The sequence below is a fragment of the Kryptolebias marmoratus genome, linkage group LG7, assembly GCF_001649575.2.
Source record: "Kryptolebias marmoratus isolate JLee-2015 linkage group LG7, ASM164957v2, whole genome shotgun sequence".
Lineage (NCBI taxonomy): Eukaryota > Metazoa > Chordata > Actinopteri > Cyprinodontiformes > Rivulidae > Kryptolebias > Kryptolebias marmoratus.
In genome coordinates this window covers 16,835,718-16,857,395 of record NC_051436.1, presented here as the reverse complement: position 1 = coordinate 16,857,395, position 21,678 = coordinate 16,835,718, and the positions used below count along the sequence as shown (strand labels likewise).

Genomic DNA, 21,678 nt, shown 5'->3' with positions numbered 1-21,678 from the left:
GCCAGCCGAGGCGCTCGCTCTCTAACAGATTACAGAGAGGGAGGGGAGGGGGGTGGGATTTGAGGGTCGGCCCTTTCTGTAGACGCTCAGCCAGAGAGGAGGAAGTGGGATTTTCTGAGCTGCCTCCATTTTTTTTATTTTTTTATTTGCTGCTCTCACAACATAAGCTGCACACAAGCTGTCAGTGGATTGACTTTCTAGTGCAAATATGCTGCTCTTTAAAGATGTTTGTTTAGTACGGGAGCTGCTCGGTGCCATGGGGAGGAGGAAGGTGTAGAAAATCTGAGGGAACTATTTCTTTGAAAACCTAGCACAAAGAAAGTTACCAGAGTGTGTTTATTTGAGGTTTTATGTTCCGGACCAAAAAAAAAAAATTTAATATTCCATACACTTTTGCAGTGGCGTTCATTTCCTGTTTGTCAGTTTCTGATATCAGAGTCCAACATGACTCATCGGATTCAACATCACATAAATATTTTGTAGTAAATTTGTACACAAACAAGCTGCTTCTTGCTGCCCACCAGGCCATCCCCGATTTAAGGATGCTTCAGTGAGTAAGAACTGAAGCATCCTTATTGCTGTTCAAACATTATTGTTCAGACAGTCAATCAGGAATAGTGATCTAATAACTTAAAAATATCTTAGACTAAAGACAAATGCCCATCACCCTTCAGAAAAGAAGCATACATGTATCACAGTTCTCAAACATTGCAAGTGCTCTGATTGTTTTTGTGCTTATGTGTCAGTTGTATTATAGGTAAGTTCTTTCAATTCCTCCCTTCTTCAGGGGTTGCCACAGCAAGCAAACTCACACGAACAATTTGGCAATTGTTTTATGCTGGATGCCCTTCCTGCTGCAACCTGGGCTCGAACCTTCAACCTCAGAATTATAAGACTGCGGCACTGACCACCAAGCCTCCACAGCCTATATTACATTATATATAGTATACTTGTAAATTTCCTAAATTAATCATTTCATGACACCGAGGATACGTTGACGCTTAAAATTGCACATTGGCATAATCTATCAGGACCATGTAAAATTTGAATAGTTTAATTCTGTCCAGTGGTCGGTCCTGGAGTACTTTGTTTAATTATGAAGTAATAGTTGCAGTTCATCTTACAGCATAGGCAATATTTGCACTAAAAAAATCCTCAAATTTACCCATTGACAACAAAGGGATTTTAATGAAATGAATGGGAGAGCAACTTTTTTGGGAGCTCTACAGCTTATCCATGTTTCACAGTAGTAACATCATTAAGTTTAAATGGAGCACAGACAGTTGGACTAGTCTAAACTAGCATTTCGCTATGTTTTAATGGCTTTAATACAATAACAGTCAAAGTTTGATCAGTCCTGAGTTTTTACTACAGAAGGTTCATCTTTGTGTGATGTCACATGCCAACATCTGATCTGTCTAAAATTTTCCAAATATGTTGCATGCTCTTATTCTCAAATCCCTGTTGGGCTTTAGAGAAGAAAGTTGATAGAAGTTGGGATTTCAAGCAGAATGCTTCATTGGGAGGCTTCAGAACCTCTGCAGAAATGTTCTAGTTTCTCCTTAAAATGATCCATGCTTCTCACCACCCTCTAATTTTCTTGTGCTGCATGTGTTTTATAAACTGTAGTCCCATTCAGCAACAGCTTGTGTATTTTGGTTTTGTTGGTCTGCTCCTATTTGAATGAGCCTGGCATTAGCTAAACTAATTTGACTGAGCAGGTGAGGGGGAGTGACATGGCTAAAATTAGATTTACTATAAACCAAAGCTGTGTTATCTCTGCTTCTTTAAAACTCTCGCAGGTGTCAAAACGAAAAAAAAAAAGGACGAGCTGTACAGGACGAGCTGTATCCTCAACATTCTGTTAATGATTTTTATTTTCTATTATTTATTTATTTTCTGTTTTTGCATGCTTTCTGTAAAGCAGTGTTTCTCTAACTTTTCAGGCTGTGGAAGAAGAAAAATTTAGACTTTCCCCTCAGCTTTAAGAAGACTAATTGAACTTTTTTCCATTTTAATTGGAAAAAAATATTTAAATAAAACTCTGGATATTTTTTATTTTTGCCCTTAGTCAATATCAGAAAAAAAATATATATATTTTTTACATTTTGCCCCTAGATTGTATAGTTTTTGTTTTTTTTCTTTCCCCAAAATAAAGAACAAATAAGAACCCAGAAACCCAACAAACACAAATATGCACAACGGAGCTCAATACATTCATTTATTTCTCCTGTGTATCTTTAAAAATAAGATTACTGTTCAGTCTCTTTGAAAATAAATATCATGAGCAGGTATTTGGTGAAAATACTGAATTTCATAATTTTACCACAGTTCATGGTTAGATCTGTTTTTACTGATGCGGTTTCTGGAAGAGATTTATTTATTTTTTAATTTATTTTTCTGTTTTGTGATCATGCAGTCTGGTCCATCACAAAAATGAGTCCGAATAGAAACAAGTCCTCACATGACGCCCCATTTGTTATGGCTTTGCACTTCCCCTAAGGATCACACCCCACAGCTGATTTATTGTCATACTTGTGAAGTGCATTTGTAATTTAGATGTGAGTGACGTATTACAACCCCAAATTGATTCTGACACTTACTTTGCTTTCATCAAAGACAAAAAGTAAAAACATTTTTTCATTCATGCATTCCTGTATTTCAGACCTACAACACATTCTAGAAAACTTGAATTTGCTTCAGTTTTGGGCTGAATATGCATTGAGGAAAAGTACTTTTTGTACAAAAGCAGTATCCTGGGTTACAGATGCTTTCCTGGATACTGTTTGGCTTGAGGTTTTTTTTGTTTTTGTTTTTTTTTTTTTTTCCTCCCTATTAAATTTTCCTCTGACTGTGTGAAGCATAATCCTTAGAAAACAAAGAACCTCAAAGCTAATCTGTTTCTTTTGCTGCCTTTCTACACTTCATTCTTTCTGCTTAATTTCCTTTTTCATGAACAGCCCTGTTTTAAGATAAAACTACAGTCTTTAAACTTGATCATAACACAACTGATACATCATGAAACATGCTGTCACGACACAATTACAAGGGAAATCAGCAGTTTACTACAAAAATCCATATAACCCATTTCTTACTATTGTATATGGCAATATCAATTTTCTGGAGCAATTTATGAAGTTTGCCCTCTGGATGCTTTCTTTACTGGTAACCTGAAGTACATGATGCACAGTTTTCCACTGCCCACCACCCAGAATGCTTTAATTCAACAACATTGATCTTGATTAGTTTTGTTCACTTTCTGGGAGTGAATTTCCTGAAGATAAATACTATCATTAACCTACTGCAGTCGTGCTCTTTTGGGACTGATCTTAAATCAATGAACTTCACTGTTTTTTTTAAGTGACACTTGTATTGTGATTCAACTCAGTAATGGCCTCGGTGAGAAATGACACAACTGCATTGCTGCATTGCAGGATAAAATACGAAATTAGAACAAACGAAGAAGCTGGTGGGTTGTAATCCTAAAACTAGTACTAGATTATTTATTTTATTATTTTTTTAAGGATTGTAAAAATATAAAACCTGAGCACAAGAATTGAAATATCTTCTACACTTGACCTTTAGGGTTCAAAGTCAAGCAAATTCAAACATCTCCTAATTTATAACAAGTTTTATTTAAAACTTTTGGATGGTTGGGAGACTTTGAAGATCTTAAATCTTAGAAGGCCTGATAGAAGTCAGTCAGTATGAGGTTTTACTAGGACTGGTGCTGATCTTTAGAAAATAGGGCAGCTGGTGGCAGATTTACTTTATGCCAGTATAGGTTTTTCATTTAACAAAATAAAACAAATCTGACTTTAAATAGATGTATATTTAACAATTGTTTAGAAAAACTTAGGTACTTATCATAAAATTTAGAAAAGCGTTATTGCTTAAACATTTTCATTTTTGTACTTTGTTAAGTATCTATGTCTGTGTGTCTGTCACTCCCTCACTGACCATGGCAGAGGCTGTGAGGTAGTTGAGAAGTTTCCTGACACAGGGTGCCAGGAGTGGACAAGATTGTTCTGAATGCTCTGAACATTGGGGCTCTTGTGGTTGACAAGTCTCTTCAGTGTTGCACAGAAGACTGGGACGAGTGTTCTGCAGATCGAGGGATCGCACGTCTCAGCCTCCCCTGGGGAGTTTACCCCAGGGGGTTGGAAGGGAGGCTCAGACAGATCGTCAAACCTCTGCTTCAGGAGGAGTGTGGTGTCTGTTTGCGTTTGTGTGAGATTAGGAGGTGCTGGGGTCGCTTTCAAGGGGACTCGTCTTTGTAGAACCAAAACGAGAGGTGTAAGTGTTCTTGACTCAAAGTTGAGCTTGTTCTCAGTGTAAGTTGGACTCGAGGGCTGCCCCTTGTCTCCGATGTACAAATGCCCAGGAGGGCACGATGGTTAATAACAGTGCAATTAAAGAGGTGTAGCCTACATGAAAACAAAGGTTTAAGAAACATGTTAAGATGTAGTGACTTTGCAATACTCATTGACAATGAGTTTGTGGAAAAATATTAAAATATTTTTGTATATTTTTGTAGAAAACTGCTCATGACAAAGTGTTGCATGTTTGCTTCAAAGATGACTTCTGCCAGCATGACACAGGAAACGGTTCCCTCTCAGCGCTCTGCTGAGCAGCTGTGTGAAGTTGGTCCTCTGCAGAAACACGACTGTGAAGCTGCTCTGAGCCACCCGGAGGTGAAAGACTGTGGAGCTGTTAAAACAGTTTGACACCTCATTTCAGTCGCATCACTCCTCACTCAGAGACTGCTGCAGGTCTGAACATGTGCAGGAGGAGGGAAGTCTGGCTAAGAGACTCTGACAAACAGGGTTAGTCTGGGTTCAGTTTAATTTAGGTCAGTATGATGTTGTTCAATGTCTTAAAAAAAAAAGTCACAATTTAATTTAGAGTGGGGGGAAAAAAAGAAGGAACTGTTATGTTACAAAAAAGTAAAACATCTGGGAAACCCAGCTGCTGCCTCCACCCCACCCCCGCTCTAATTCCAACATCTGGGCCTGTCCTCTTCCTGTTTACACTCCATCAACTTCATGACATAAACAACATAAAAAAAACTCATTTCAAAACAGCAGCCTTGTTGGTATGAGTCTGTGAAATAGTCAAATTACAGTTTCTTTTTTTATTATCATTTTTATTTATTATTTTTTTCTTTGCTAAGGAGCAACTTCTCATGACCATAGGTGAAACTTTGAACATAGATGGACTAGTAAATCAGCTCAGCTCCTCCTTCTCCGTGACAAACTGGAGCAATTCTCTCACAAAGCCCCAGACCCTTTGGATCTCCCACTTCTACCTTTTTATCTTTCTTGAACAAGACTCCCAGACAACTAAACTCCTTTGCATGAGCAAAGACTCACCCCAACTCCTTATTGAGTTCGTCCCCTTATGACTCTTTAGTGAACATAAAGTATTTTTTCTTGGCTGAGAACAACATAGTTTTTCTATTAGTTTACAACAGAGATTTGTAACACCATCTTTTATGGTGGGCGGTCACAGATGAGACTGGTTGTTTGGCTGTTAGCTGTGGCAGTCCACATCCTGACAGTAATGGTCCTCCGGCATTGTCTTGGACCAACTTGTCATGTCACCTCCCACTGGTGAATGAATCTCCCTGTGAAAAGACCAAGATGACTTTAACAAATGAAAACACTAATACTGCTGTATCTAGTACCTCAGCTAAGTGTCTTTAAAAACTACTGGAGGGGAATGATGGGTAAAAATGTATTGGTTTTGAAAGTGACATTTAAAAACTGAGAATACCTTGAAACTGACCCATACTTGGACCCAGATTATCAAGTCATTAACACTCACCTACTCTTAATTTGTATATAAATACAGCATATTAAAAATATTTGTATCCATTTATTTATTTATGTGAGTACTCTGCATTTCTTTAGCTCCCATTTCTCACTTGACTTGCTGTTTTGTTTGAGCACATGCAGTCTGGATGTTAGTCACACCTGCTCTTTGCTCTTGCCCACGGCTCTGCGTGTGTGTGTTCGGGTTATCAGGGTTGGGTTATTTTCAGCCTCCTACATCTGAATTTATTCACACAAGTCTGAGAGTGAGAGAAACCATATTGCTGTAAACAGTTTTTTTTTTTTAAATGCACTCGTGTTCTAAATGAATTCTATTTACCAATATGAATGGTTTTTAATTGAATTTTGTCAAGACCAGTTCTGCTTCAATGTTGCCAATTGCTTTTCTATAAGGGCTAGTTCAGATCTTTTGAAGTGTAAAAGTAATGGAGTAATGGTATCTCTCATTAAATGACCTCAGTTGGAGAAATAATATTCAGTGCAGCTGGGGGTCACTTCCTACAGGAATAGTATGTCTCTGCTGAAATCTGCTTTTAATTCAAATTTGACAGCTTTATAAAAATGTATAAAATGGTGTTTGAATGAACTGTGACATTGGGAAGATTGGAGTTGTTACAGATAGTGAAATTAACTCCACGTGGATCTGTTTGAACAAGGAATTACCGCTTGGCTGTATGGCTCAAGAGTAAGATGGGGAAAACTCTGCAGTTCTTCAATATAATCGATAAAATGATTGCCTTTTTAGGCTTCGTTTGGTTGGCAATGCATGAACCAATTGGGATGGCAATGTTCTGTAGCAATAGAAGGGTTTCAGTGGGAAACCAGAGCCAGAGTTCACTTAGCACCAGCTCTTTGTTTCCACCACTTGAAGCTTTGGCACCAAAAAGCCAATGTTAATTCAGCACCACACAGAGCTGGTTTCAGCTGAATTGATAAACACAGTTTGAAGCAGCATTGCTAAACTTGTTTTAATAGCCCCTCCTGGTGTTTATGGATCCCGCTGAAACGGAACTCCCGTTTGCAGCAACATTTACCAATGTGATCGGAGAGCAGAAACGGTTCATAACCGTTTAGATGAACCCTGAGATCCATGCAAAGTTTCAAGTGTTAGCTGTGTTGCTATGTAGAAATGTGAAATGATGGACAAGCTTGGACTAAACTTCACTGTGTCACACCTCAGACACATGGACCGTTTTTAGTTCTAACTGCTTTACTTTTTCTTACAGGCATCAAAACAGTTTTCTCAAGCAGACAGCAGTTTCTAGTTAAATGCAGGAGACTGTCCTGAATCAGTGAGCTCACCTCTGAGCAGACCTGTTCTGCATCTGGAAGGTGTGCTTTCTTTTCTTTTGAACTCTGTTGACTCGGCCTGAACTCTCAAGAGCAAAAGAAACATTCCTAGAAAGCTACAGCTAATTGCATTTTGACAAGCCGTTCTTATTGCAGTGCCTTGAATTACACCCACACCTGAGTGTTTCCAGCATTGTTCCACCAGTGAAAAGAGCTAATGATGATTGTCTGAATAGACCTGGGGGGAATGTTTTTATTTTAGCCCCTCTGTGGAGCCACACAATTTGCTCATTGTTGGGCAAAACCTTGTTTACATCCCTTAAGTACATCTTATTCATGACTCTGATGATGGATTTGTCTTAAGAACTTTGCCACTTTGATTTAAAAGGTAATAAAGCTTTCTTCTTCCTCCCCCCCCAAATAATTTTTTACCTTGACTTCTCTGCCAAGAAAAACAATCCAATAATTTCATTATTCTCTGCTGACATCAGTATCATTCCTGGTTGTTGTACAGACATAATGTAATGTTCAGGATGTTTGCACATAATACAATTGGATTATTGCTGGATTAGGGAGAAAAAGCCAACAAGTTTTAATGGTAAGATTTTGTTTTTGTGGCTGAGACACAGCTGAACCTGAGGTAAAAATGAAGCATGCTCTCTTTCAGTTCTAGGGTTTTACATGCATGCATGAGTATTTCTATTAAGAACATAATAAATAAAAATTAAAAAAAAATTCACATCTGCAACTAAATGGGATAAGTGTGACCTCAAATGCTCAGCTGCACATGACATATTATACAAAGGGATTATTCATAAATGGAAAAATATTTAAGATGGCTGCCAATCTTAAGAGTGGACATCCTGGAAGATTCACCCAGAGGTCAGTTTGTGCAATGCTCTGCGAAATCACAAGAAACCCAAAGATACTCCACAGGCCTTAGTTAGCAGATTAAAGGTTATGAAAGCACATTTGGTAAGATTGAACAAGTACGGCTTGTTTTAGAGGGGTTGCAGGAAAAACCTTTTTCTTAAAACAAACATGGCAGCATAACTTTAATAAGGTTTCATCTAAATAAACCAAAAGACTTCCGTAACAATGTCCTTTGGACAGATGAGATCTAGGAGTTTATTCATAATGCACAGCAGCATGTTTGAAGAAAACCAAAACTCAGCATGGAGGTGTTGGTCTGATGGTTAGGGCTTGTTTTGCAGCTACAGCATCTTGTGGTCATTTAGTTCACCATGAATTCCTCTGACCAAAGAGACCTCCAGACTGAAACACTGGAGAAAATGAGAGCTATAAATCAGCTGTAAAGAGTGGTCAGCTGGTGCTTTCAGACTGCAGGAAACCACTTCAGTCCTTAACCATATTGAAGTACTTTTACTTTTTAAAGGTTGTGATTCATCATACATAAATGTGCATTGATTGCTCACTAAAACTGAATGCTTTTCCTGCACTATTAAAACTGCATTAGTGTTGCTAAGGTAGGAGCTACTTTACGATCTGTATTCCATGATATGCAACACAAAGACGGATCTGTTGTGAGTATTGGTATCTATTTCTCCTCCTGAGTGTTTGTAGTACTTTTTGAATTAAACATGGGTTGGTTGAGACTCTGACAATATGATAACCTTAGGCATTTCACTGAGAGTTGAATTAAACAAACTAGAATAAAACACCTAATGTATTAATTTAAAAACAGATTTGACTGTTGCTACTGTTTGAATTTAATGGAATTGATATAAGTTTTAGTTTAGTGAACACAAATAAATGTGTTTGGCAGTTACTGTTTAAAATGGCATCAGAAATTTAATTTGCTCATAAAGGATTTAAATCTATTGTGAAGAGTTAACATATTACAGATTGAAGTCCAAATCCGTAAACTATCATCAAAATACCAGAAAGTAAAGTTTTTTCTTGTTCCCTGCAAGGATATTTCCTTTAATGCCGTACAAAAACACCAGCTAAATTTATTCAGTTCTGAAGTCAACGTGCTTTTCGTGCAGAATATTACCACTGTTATCCTACTTTCTGTAAAGCACTGTTAGTCTTATGTTATCAGCACAGTTTTTCCACTTATGGGAAAAGGGGACATTGCTGAGTGGACACTGGAGCCCTGGATGTGTGGTGTGTTTGTACCAGGGGTGGGAGGTAAAATCTGTGTTGCGTTGCATTACAAATATGGAAGCTTCTGAATTGATTTATTTATTCTTTCAAGGTCAAATCTTTTAATTTTAGTGGTAATCTATGCTGTTACTTCAAGAGAGTTTGCAGTTGTTGCTGTGGCGCTGTTTGTCCTAGTAATTACAGTAGCTTCCTGTAATATAGAAACATGTTGCAATAAAGCTGTTTTCACATCTTCATCTTTGCTGAACTCTTATATCTGTAAATAGCTTTTCTAAGAGGTGTTCAATATTAACATTAGAATTTCCATATTATGATAAAGTTAGCATCTATGCTAATCATTGGTCAGCAGTCTGATTAATAGGGTTTTTGATATGTTGTTAAACACTTATTTCTGTATTTTCATGATTATATATAATAACCTAAAATGATCTAAGCTTCAAGATAACCGAAACACTTTAGTAATGTTTTTAAAATCAAAAAACAGCCCTCTGAATTATAATCAAACTGTGAGGTGCCTAGAGAGTCCCACTCCCTGTGCCAGTGTGTGAATGTTGCTGATGTGCAGGGAGTGTTTGTCTTCCTGCTGTCAGTGTTAGAACAGCCATAGTGTTCATGGATGTTCCAGATGGTAATAAAAACAATTGTCACATAGATGTGCTGTTCCCTCAGGGAAGAAATGAATCCTGTTCCAATCTTACTGTAGTACCCTCTGTGCCTCCATCACTGTGGAGTTGATCTGAACAAGTAGCTCATTTCCCAACTTCAAGTCAAATAGAGTTAAAATTTCCGAAAGTCTCTGCTATGGATAATGGATGATGGATTTGAGGAAGTTGATGCTAAGGGGCAAATGTTAGTAAGTGGTGAAGTAAACGGCCTGTTGCAGGCTTGCTAAAATGAAGATATTTAATTGGCAAATTTCCATATTTGAGTTACAATCTCTATACGAAGCAACTGCAGAGTTTCATCTAATTTAAGCAATTGTTGAAGTTCATGCACATCTGTAATTATTGTATCCATTTTGTTCATTCATGGATGCCTTGCTGTTCTTCCTGTTTAGTGTGTTGCTCATTCAAAGTGAGAAGTTACTAAAATTAGCATGTTGTTGACATGCTGACTGAACACAAACTCTCTTGCATAACTTTGAGACGCCATTTATGAGACGGAGCAGCCGGTATAAACCAGGCTTCAGAAAGGACTACCCCTAAACGCTAACTGCATTTGTAACTAAATAAACAAATAATAAGCATAAACAATAATATTGGAAGTTAGGTTAGGTTAGCCTTAGTTAGATTTATGCTCATCACTCTTGGGATTCTGGAGCTAGTTCAGTTCCCCGAACTTCATATTTTAGAAACTTGAAGGACAATCTTGGGTTTAAATGGGGTTTATTTACATACAAACAAGTTACCAAATGAGTAATTCTAGAAACTTTATAGCAAAAAAGTGATCGTTCAAATACCAATATATGAAGCAATTACTCTAGTTACACAATTAAAATTGGATAAGATGAAAGCTAACCATTTTAAAGAAAACCATAAGAACTATTGTCAAACTACTGATTGTGGTTATCAACCCCAGATTAATTGTAAAATGATGCTACTAAAGACACAAGCCACAGTCATATAGCAAATAAATGGAACAATCTGATCTTTTAAGAACTTTCCATTGTTTAATGTGGCCCATGTTATGGTCCATTACTGAGCGTTGAAGGTCATCCTTGGCACATCCTGGAAAGAACTCTGTTGGTGAGGAACCTTGATGGAACCTTGATGCAGACCCCCTTTGTTAACCCAGCTGCTCATCAGAAAAGCTTTGGTCAATTTCCAGTCTAGTAGCTTTGGCTTTAGACCAACTGAAAGTTTGTAGCTGGCTCTGATCCTTGGATGGAAGGGAGCACCTCCGGGCCTCAGCGCTCAAAGTTCAGCTCAGTAAATATGATGTAGGTTTGTTGGTTCGATGTAGGTCAGGCTTGAGAAGGTTGATAGTCATTGCTCCTGCAGAACATAAAACGGTTCTTTTGCAGCCAAGTCTAGTCTGTTAGCCTCTGCTGACTGAGGCTGTAAGGTTGATATGCCAATGGTCTCTTTAGTTGACATCCAGAACAGCATGATCCTTTGTCCTGGCGTAGAAGGCCATGGTTTTAGCTTTATCTGAAACAATCAATATTTCATAGTTACAAGCACATCCTGTCCAAGATAAAAACTGCTTTAAAAGTGAAAATGTAATTATTACTTAACTTCTCACCCACTGTTATCAATGATCTCAAAAACAAAACATTCAAAGTTGATCACTCCTGGAAAGCAAACAGTGATTTCAGGAAAACATTCATGTGAAAGCAGTTGTATAAACATAGGAAAACTGAGATGTTAGTTCTTTCATCACATCAAAAATGTTTAAATCTGGGTGTTTTCACAAGAGTTACTACTTCAACAAAAGTTTCTTTTAGAGTATGTTTCTGAATTTGTTTTCGTCTCCTCAGTCTCTGTTAGTAGAGATGGTGTTACAAAAATGAGGCATTGGGGAAACGATCATCTGATGGCTATAGAATTAACGGCAACCTGAGTTCCTCGTATTCCTCTTAACATAAACACTGCTCCTCAGTTTCTGCCCAATCCAGAGAGAATCTTTTGTTTAACTTCAGAGCAATGTTTTTGATTATTAAATGGATATTCATCCAAAACATGGCATTTTGTCTTCGTATATATTGTAATAAGTAATTATCACATTTTGACAACTAAATTTATCAAGTGTGGAAAGCTTCAAAGCAAAGAGGTGTGAGTCCCTTTTACACCTTTTTCCTGCTGCTTCAGTTGCTGTGAAGTAATTGAGCTTCTGTAGAAGTTAAACAGGATTAACAGTCCCTGCCCAGAAATTTCTCTCACCCTGGCTTTTCTCTGCATCCTTTTCTCACTTTCCTCCATTCTTGTTTTTTATTCTCTACATGCTGGCAGATTTGTTACGGTGTACACGAGCGAACATTTAAAGGTGAGAGCTAGGAAATGAGGAGAGACGTGGCCTCAGGGAATGAAGTAAAAGATTAGTGTACGAGTTCCATGTTTCCCCTTCCTGTCAGATCAATTCTCTTGGCATTAAACTCCATTACTCAACTAATAATTTAATAATGGCAGGTAAAATGATGAGGAAAGGCAGACCTTTTCTTTTGTGTTCTTGTTGTCAAAGGTCATTAGTTTGAAACGAGGGTTTTTGCCACATTTAATACCAAACAAATTTAGTATTTCCACACCTGAGCTGAGGGTATGATTGCGAATGTGTGGGTGGGCTCAAAAAGGAATCTTTTTAAGTGACTGAACCTGCAGGACGAGGCAGCAGGTGTGCTGCTTTGACCAAATATGGAGGCAGCTCATCTGATCAGCGGGCTGAATAGAAAAATAGCAGCTGCCCTGGTTTCCTGCGGCCTGATGACGGCGTTCAGGGGCTCATCTGGGTTTTCTAAATGGGCCAGCTTCAGATCGAATCACACCAAGGACTTGGGTTCATGAATTAAGAACAACTATCAGTAGGAGGGAAGTGTTGAACTATGTTCAGTCTTAGTGTCATGGTGTGGGTCTTTGAACTCTGCCTGATGGACTAGGATTAAAGATGCCGTTTAACTGAACACATAAATAATGCAAAACTATTTTCTGGATACTGCACGAACACATACTGTCTGCAAGCTTAAATATCTCATTGGTGAAGGCAGAAAATTGCATTTAAGTCTGAATGAGGTTAAAAGCTCTATTTTCCTAAAGAATAACTACTTCATTATTCTGAGTTACAGTTGATGTCAGTCAACTTGAACTAAAATTTCAACCTAATTAGAGGTGTGAATGTGTTTGACCTACAGTTTAATGTAATTTTTACTTGACATTCATTTGAGCAGCAAAAACATGTATCTGAATAGACTGAAACTTGAATTTTGTCAGTGCAATAGGTTGTCTCTCGATGAAAGTTTGTGGCATCTTATTCCTGCATTTGAATTTATGGTTTCTTAAATGTTTCTAATATACTTTAATATTAATTTTGTCATTTGAAGATGCAACAGACAAGGTCATTCTATCAGATTATGGAACAAAGTGATTTTAAACAACAAATGAGTAGATTAGCGCTTAAACAAAAGGGAATGTTCTAGGATGCCAATTTTACAAATTGGCCCGCTCTTCTCTTCAGCCTCTGTTGGTCAGTGCTCTGTTGCAGAGATAAAAACAGCAACATATTTAGATTTATGTGGTTGGTGTAATTTTTAATCAATTAAATGTGCTGAAATTTTATCAGGCTATATGAGCAGGTAGTATATTGGTAGTGGACCAAAATGAGCTGTGAACATGGAATTTGTTTATGCTTTGAAATGCACTACCCTTCCTACAGTCCCTCTCTTAAACTGTGTCACAGTAGATAATGCAGATACTCTGCATGAGTGGCAGCAGAACAGTGTACAGGAAGTACACGCTTCAAAAGCATAACCAAAGCTGAATCTTATTCCACCATGGAAACCACAATTTACCATGTTACGTACAGCTATGTACATTTAGCTTTGCCTTAGTGCACAAAGTTGGCTGTGTAGATATTCTTGGGCAAAGGCTAAGGTGAAACATCCCACTGCAGTAGAGTGATTTCTGACGTTTGAGTCCGGACTGAGTTACTGACACACCACGCCTCGCACCAGACTTTGATGCACAGTTGGTCAAACTTCAACTTGTTCTGCTGGCTGCCTCCATCGTTGCAGGCTAGATGCAGTTGGGACACGAATGTGTTGGGCGAGTAGCCAGGTCCAGATTAGAGTCTGAGTTCATTGTTCAGATCTTATACTGCCAATTAATAGCAGTGCCCTTAGAGTACATGCAGCAGGTAAAAATGTTGTCCAGCAAGTCCCCATTTGACAGCTGTTTGAACCCTTTTGGGTTTTCTTTTGTGACTGAATAATGTTGTACCAAAAGATATGAAAAGGCTGTAGTGTTTGTTCTGCACACACTCTCAGCAAAGTTCTTAAATGGAGCTGTGTTGAGCTCACCTCTGTTTCACATGATGAATAAAGAAAAGCCGTTAATTGAATATTCAGCTGTCATTTGGCCTCCATTAATTCAACCCCCACAAAGCCTCTTCATTTGAATTGGAAATGACCTTGGTGACTTCTTGTAAATGTCTTTAGCAGCCAGTAGTTTTAGTGCTTCATAATTTCCTGCTGTTACACTTTTATCAGTAGTGCAGAAATGTCTTGTTCCGTTTTTTTTTTCTTTTAATAATATGAACCGTCTCCTGCATCCATTTCTATTGACTGCTGTTCTGTACTCCCAGAATGTAACAGTGCTTATGTATTTATTTTTTTAAATGTTCTCTAGAGATTCTGAAAGTGTCAGATGAATTTTTATTTTTATAGAAGTGTCGGGTACACCTTAATGAGCAGTGAAGTCTAGATAGTCTAGATAATTTTGTTTTGTTTTTTTCTCTCCCTGGTTTATTTTCATTGTAAACAATGTTATTTACTTCAGAGCCATACAGCTGGTTTCAGAGCATCAAGAAGCCATAAAACCAAGGATTGTCATTATCACTGCCTTTCTCAGGAGACCAAGAACTGTGATGGGTAACACTTTGCCAACATGCTGTCGAACCACTGAGGAAAACACTTGCACCCACTCTAATATGTCATTGAGAAGTGGGTGAGGAGTTTCATTTTCCTGGTTCTCTGGTGGCTCTTACTCGAAGTAAAACTGCCAAGTCTAATTAGACAAAAACAAACCTTTGTTTTCCCCGTTATACTAAAGTAGGATTTAATATTTGTCAGAGATAAACTTTGCAGAAAACTCACAATGTAGGGAATGTGAATGTAGGGAGGTTTTTCCTGTGGCTTTTGCTTTTTAACAGTGTAATTGATCACATTAATGTTAAATACAGCTCTTTTCCCTCCAAAGTCAAGGCTATTACATCATGTCAGTACCTAAATTCCAACTAATAAGAGGATTTTTTTTAATAAACATTTTCTCTGCTCTCCCAAAGATATTGAGTAAATGGAAACTGAGTGTTAAGAAATATTTCTGAAGTCCGTTCAATAATTTAGAACTGTGGTTAAAACAGTGGACATATGGCTTTTGTCATAAATTAAACCTCATTTCCAGCATCGTGACTGGACTGGAGTGGAGTGAATGTGTGATGCAAACTCCTCCACATGTGGTTGCACTTCTTTGAAAAGACAATTTCCAGGAGTGGATTTTAAGTACTGTGTATTTCAGATACTCTCTTTTAGACCCTCCTCACTTGTTCAGAGCAACAAAGTCAAATGTAGGAACAAATTACACTAATAAAAGACCATAATACACAGAGGGAGCAATGCTTATTTGATGCCCTTTTGATTGAATTCACACCTCCAGGATGTATTTTTGGCCCACTACTCTTTAAGTTTCTTGGCTGCTGCTTGGCAACTTGAAGTTTTAGCTTCCTCTACAGGTTTTCTGTCAGACTGACGTCTGGAAACTGGCTAGGGCACTCAATGTAATTAGGGTCTCTCACTGTTCTGTGACTGTTGGAGACTAGTTGGCAACTCAGAACTCAGTGAGGCAGCAACAAAAAATTTGCCTATTTTCCCCTGACCATTTTGAGTGTTTGCAACCAGTGAGCTGTGCGGCCACATTCTGCTTGGCCAACTTAAAAATTACAGCTTGTTTTTGTGTGCATGACGGTAAAACTGTATTCTATGCTCTGTGTAATATTGTGTTGCCAACATCTGCTCATATTGTGTTTGCCACTGCTCTCTTTGTACCTACCCTGTCAGGCACCCCCACATTCATGATTTATTCTACTGGAGTACGCTTTTGAAATGAAGAGGCAGGTTTGGACTGTTGACATGGTTAAACCTGGACATTTGGGGCTGTAGACTCAGACGTTTTCTGTCAGGTGTCAAAATACAGCTCTAGCACTCTACAATTACAGAAACTAAATTGAGATGGGTTTGAGAGACCTGCAACTATTTTGACAACATAATTGTCACATGAATGTTTTGAACATGTTCAAAATTCAAGCGACAATGCTGCAAGCCTCTGCAGGGGTTCTAAATTTCCTTGAAGTAAGCTCAAACATTTTGAGACATCGACTCCTTCTTAAATGCCGTTCATCAACTAGTCTCCAACAGTCACAGCTCAGTAAGTTACTGGCTTTGGCTGGAGAAGAAGTTCATTGCCTTGTTTTTGTTCATTGTCACGCTGAAAACCCATCTTTAGTGTTCTAGGTGAGGGAAGATTGTTGTCATTCATGATTTTTCTTTACATGGTTCTGTCCATTGACAATCAGTGAGGTGAAATCATTCTGTGCTTTTATAGCAGGAAAAACACCCCCAAAGCACATCATTTCTACCTTTGTGCTTGACTGTGGGATGGTGTTTTTCAGGTCATACTCAGCATCTCTCTACCTCCAAACTCCACAAGTAGAGTTGACACAAAGGGCTCAATTTTTGGTCTCATCAGTCGAACAGTTTCTCCCAAGTCTTCTCTGGATTGCTTTAGATATGGATTCTTTGGATTGCTGTATATGAGCCTTCTTGAGCAGGGGATTCTTTGTAATGGACTGAAATCTTTCAGCATCCACAGAGTAGTGTTTTCAATGGCGCTCCTGGTAACTGTGGTCCCAGCTGCCTTCAGATCTATAACAAGCTCCTTTAATGTAGTTGTGGGCTGATCCCTCAACTTTCTCCTCATCCTCTCCTCATGAGGCCAGAGCTTACATGGAGCTCCAGACTGAAGGTGATTGGTGGTGGTTTTATTTATTTTATTTCCCCATTTCTAAATAATGGCACCGGCAGTTGTCACTTTTACCATATCATCATAGTCTTCATTTACCAGCACTGAACTGAGTTTATTTGAACTGGGTCACCGTTACACAGTGATGTGGTTTATCGACCTCCCAAATACAACAAGGACTTTATTACTGATTTCTTTGACTTTTTAACTGAAACGACACCCACGTACGATTATGTTCTCATTGTTGCTGATTTTAATATTCATGTGTGTTGTTCTGATTAGCCAACGGCTAAGGACTTCTAAAAGTCAGGCTCTTAATCTTGTGCAGTTTGTTTGGTCGCATACAAGAGCGCAGACACACTGGATCTGGTTTTATCCTTTGGTTTGCCTGTTTCTAACTTTAAGATCAGCGATACAGTGTTTTCTGATCACATGCCTGTGGTATTTGAGGTTTCCTTTGCTAAAAGTACAGTCAAACTTCCCGCTACTGCTCGCATCATTAACCCTTCCACTTCCCTGCTCAGCTCTCGATTGTTTTTAAAAATCAGAGATATGCCATTCCACAGATTTTATGCTACAAAAGGCAAGAATTTAGGTCTTTGTTTCACTCTACATGGCAGTCTGTAATGGACACCGTTACTCCTTTAAAGAGCAGGCAGCTTAAACTTAAATCTGAGCCCTGGCTGAATGACACGACCCCTGCTGTCAGGCGTGAGTGCAGCAGAGCTGTGTGCAAGTGGAAGGAGGACAGTTTAGGTCTCGTTTCAATTAATTAAAATTAGACTGTTAGAGAGGAACAATAGATTTCAGCTGTTAAAAATTAAGTTTATATTCTGCATTGTAACTATTATTGTGGGCTGGACTTCACATGCATTTAGGACCTCTTCTGTCTGGGCTGTGAGACTAAGGGTTATAAATGTGTTTTGTCAAACTAATTTAAAAGTACTTAAAAAGTCAAATTGATCTTAGACCTCTGGTAAACATTTTCAGAAAAAAATGTAGTATGACATTTGAGAATGAATACTTCATGATTAAATATTGTTTTAGCATGTAGTTTTTACTTAGTCATGTTTCTTACTCCTGCACTTGATAGATCTGTTTACATCAACTAGCTGGTTCACTGTTGCCTTAGTTGCCAATAAAACCTTGGACTTTTCTTGTTTTCCTTTTTATTCTTTTGGCTTTCAGAAGTGCAGATGGACACTTGGCTTTCCTTTTCAGAGTGGTGAAAATGACTCAGTAGAGAGCAGAATTGTCTTTCACTGCATCCTCACTGTGCAGATTTCAGCTGTTTACTAGCAGTCTCTCCCAGCTGCAGCTCCCACTGATGACTTACAACTGTTAGTTTTATCATTTATCTATTCCCAGCTGGAGAGACGTTTGCTGTGCTTAATTTCTGGTAAATGTAGAGGGACTTGAATAATTTCAGGAAGACTTGGCTAACAAATGTTCTTTTTGTCTCCATAGATCACCAGAAGCTGGAGCGAGAGGCCAGAATCTGCCGCCTGCTGAAACATCCCAACATCGGTAACTATTACTGCCCTTCTCTACATCTGTCCTTCCTTAGTGTACATCCTTTAAACTTAAACAATCACTGTAATTTTACAGTTGACTGCACACGATGAGAAAGTCCTTTATAACCTAGTGTTATAAGCAAATTTACTATACAGTGGCTTCAGAATGTATTTAGATAATATTAAATTAAATTAGATTAAACAACAATGTTGACTGTTATAAAGATAGACTGAAAGACTAATCAGGGCTGAGGGAAAGGTGAAAGGTGAATCGAGCAAAAGACAATAAAATTGTGTTCCATTGGACTCAGGACCTCAGACTGGTCTGAAGACATGACAGTGACTCAAAGCAAACAGAAGATACACAGGAATTTCTTGGGTGAATTCTATAAATGTCCTAGAGTGAACCAGCCAGAGCTCTGATTTGGACCCTATCAAACATGACTGGAGAGACCTGAAAACTGGGAGTGGTGGAACAGAGGTTAGAGAGCCGAGCCTGTGACTGGGAAGTCACAGGTTTGAATCCTGGGACGGCAAAAAATTTCGGTTGGGAAGGTGAAGCACCCACATCTGCCTCCACCCTCATTAGCCCCACTGTGGGCTCCTTGAACAAGGCCCTCAACCCTTCATCTGCTCCCTGGGCACCATATAAGGTGGGCTTAAAGTGTACAAAGCTTGGTGTATAAACCCAAAAAGACTTGAGGCTGGAACTGCTGCCAAACGTGGTTCAACTTGATACTAAGAAAATAATCTGATTGCTTATGAAAATTTCATATTTCATAGAAAATTTCAAAAAGTAAGGAAAGTCTGAATACTTTTTGAAGCAGTTATGCATTTGCATTACTATATGCATGCTCTTTATCAAGTGTGCTAATGAGATATGAAGACAGTTCTTGAAGAATGCAGAGATTCCAAACTGTAAAGACAAATAATGTTATGACATTACCCATTACATTATGTTCAGAGAAGCTAAATGAATCAATACTGGGGTCTGTACAATGACTGTCACATCCTTCACACATCCCTTTACTCACACCTCCCACTCCCTGCTATACTTACACTATCAGAAAAAGCTATGTTTGCACACCTCCATCTTTGCCTCTGCAGTCACAGAGGCCAAAAAGCTGTAATTACTACCTCAGTCTGTAATGACATCTCTACACTTATTTGTTGGTTGCACCCTCTGTTTCTTGGCTTTTGTCTTTTAGTAAAAATTAAAACTCTTGCTCTGTTGTGACAACAGACAAGTTGGAGATGGTCTGCTGGTCCTTCCTCAATATATCTCAGGCTGACTAACCAACAAATGCAGAAGGGGGGCTTTAATTGAGCATTATTTGGCAGAGGGGTGGGATTCTGTGTCCGTTATAAAAGCTGAACCAAGCAATTTCCTTAAACGTGACAGTGTAATTTCAATTCTAGTGAAAACTGCTCTATTTTGGGATTAACAGCCAACACAAAAGTTGAATATAGAGGCCTTTTTACAGTTTTAAATGTGGTCTAGTTGCTTGTAAATGTGGACAAAACTATAAGGAATGACCTCGGCTTGCAGTCACATGCAGCACCAAATTCATTTCATGGATATTTTTTTATCACTTTTTCTATAGCTTAGCTGTAATTTTTTTATTTGTTTGTTTAAATAAAGAACACTGTGCTGTATTCCAGATGAATCTTAATCTTTGAAAGTCACTTTTGACTCAAGGTCGCCAATCTAGCCCCTAGATCTAGATTTTTTATAGCTCAAATACAATAAAAGCTCATTGGAGTTTGGTCATGCACACACTTCACTCTGGAGGTATTTGAGAGAAAACAATAAGTCCGATAAGCAGTGAGGGACAAATGCCTACATTTTGATGTATAGACTTCATAAATGTAAAGCTTAGTGAAAACATTCCTCTGTACAACCATCCATTCATTTTCTTTAACTGGTTGATCCCTGTTCAGAGTCACATGGAGCTGGGGCTGATCTCCAGCAGTCATTTGGTGAGAGGGGCACTACACCCTGGACAGGTCACTAGACCATCACAGGGTCATATAGAGAGATACAAGACAGACAACCATTCAGTTATTTTGATTTTTTTTTCATTTGTTTTATTTATTTTTTGGTGCATAAAGATTTTTCTTGTGCCAAATGATGTGCTTAACTAAGTCATAGCACACAACAAGCTGCAAGTTCATGTATTTTTGCATGGCAGTTTCCAAAAGCTATGGGATGTGTAGCTAGTTGAAAATTGCAACAATGGAAAAACTAAATGGTAATGAAGGTGATTCAATACTGATGTACTAGCACCCTTGAGGAGATAATTTGGTTGTAAACAGTTACAGAATTTATCAGATTTTTTTAATTTTATTTTTTATTTTTGATTAAAAAAATGACTCAAGTTCTTTAGAGAATAATGAAGCTCAGCATTTAGTTATTGATATGAACCCTATACACTAAAGGTGTGAATTTATAGGTTCCTCACAATTTGATTCAATTATGATTTAGAGGCCTGCAAAGTAACTATAATACAGTTATTGATGCATCTTGGTGCATCTTTAATGAAGTTTCAAGCCAAATCTTCACCATAAATTTTTTTTCAGGCTTAAGAAACAATGTTTTGCTCTTCACTGCAGTTTAAAACAAACAAGATTCTGGGAACTGGATAACAAAAGGAGTCAAAATGCTGAGTACAACAATATGAGATGCTGTCCCTATAAATGTCCATGTATCATATGTTAAAACTATCTGACCTGCTTCCTTCAGTGTTTCCACCACTTTGTTTTTGGTCTTGTTAAACCAACTCAGAACTGAGATTCAAACAAATGTATGATTATTATCCTTCTGCTGAACAGAGAGACTCTCCAGAACTAGAACTGGAATACACTTAGCCTCCGTCTGAAATCAGGTAGCCCCCATCTCATTACTGTAACATTTACCCAGCAGGGCGCTCTGGGGAAGCCCTCGTTTCTTTAAGGTCATTGCAGAAATATTGTTCCTGAATGTCGATCAGAACCATCTAACAGAAACGTGTGTATATATATATATATATATATATATATATATATATATATATATATATATATATATATATATATATAAAAAAAAATTCCCTTCTAACCCTCCGCGGGTGGTCTTTGTTTCATCCTCTGAGCTCGGGTCCTCTACCAGAGGCCTGGGAGCTTGAGGGTTCTGCGCAGTATCTTGGC

The 21,678-nt window shown here is 38.2% G+C and overlaps 1 protein-coding gene across 4 annotated transcripts in view; it reads left to right on the top strand.

Annotated features, from left to right (window-relative positions):
• camk2d1 (calcium/calmodulin-dependent protein kinase (CaM kinase) II delta 1) overlaps positions 1 to 21,678 on the top strand; it is a 96,573-nt gene that overhangs the window by 32,340 nt on the left and 42,555 nt on the right. For all 4 annotated transcript variants that reach the window (XM_017430331.3, XM_017430327.3, XM_017430330.3 and 1 more), the window contains exon 3: positions 18,446 to 18,505. In XM_017430331.3, coding sequence (XP_017285820.1) covers positions 18,446 to 18,505 — 60 coding nt within the window. The remainder of the gene's footprint in view (positions 1 to 18,445; positions 18,506 to 21,678) is intronic.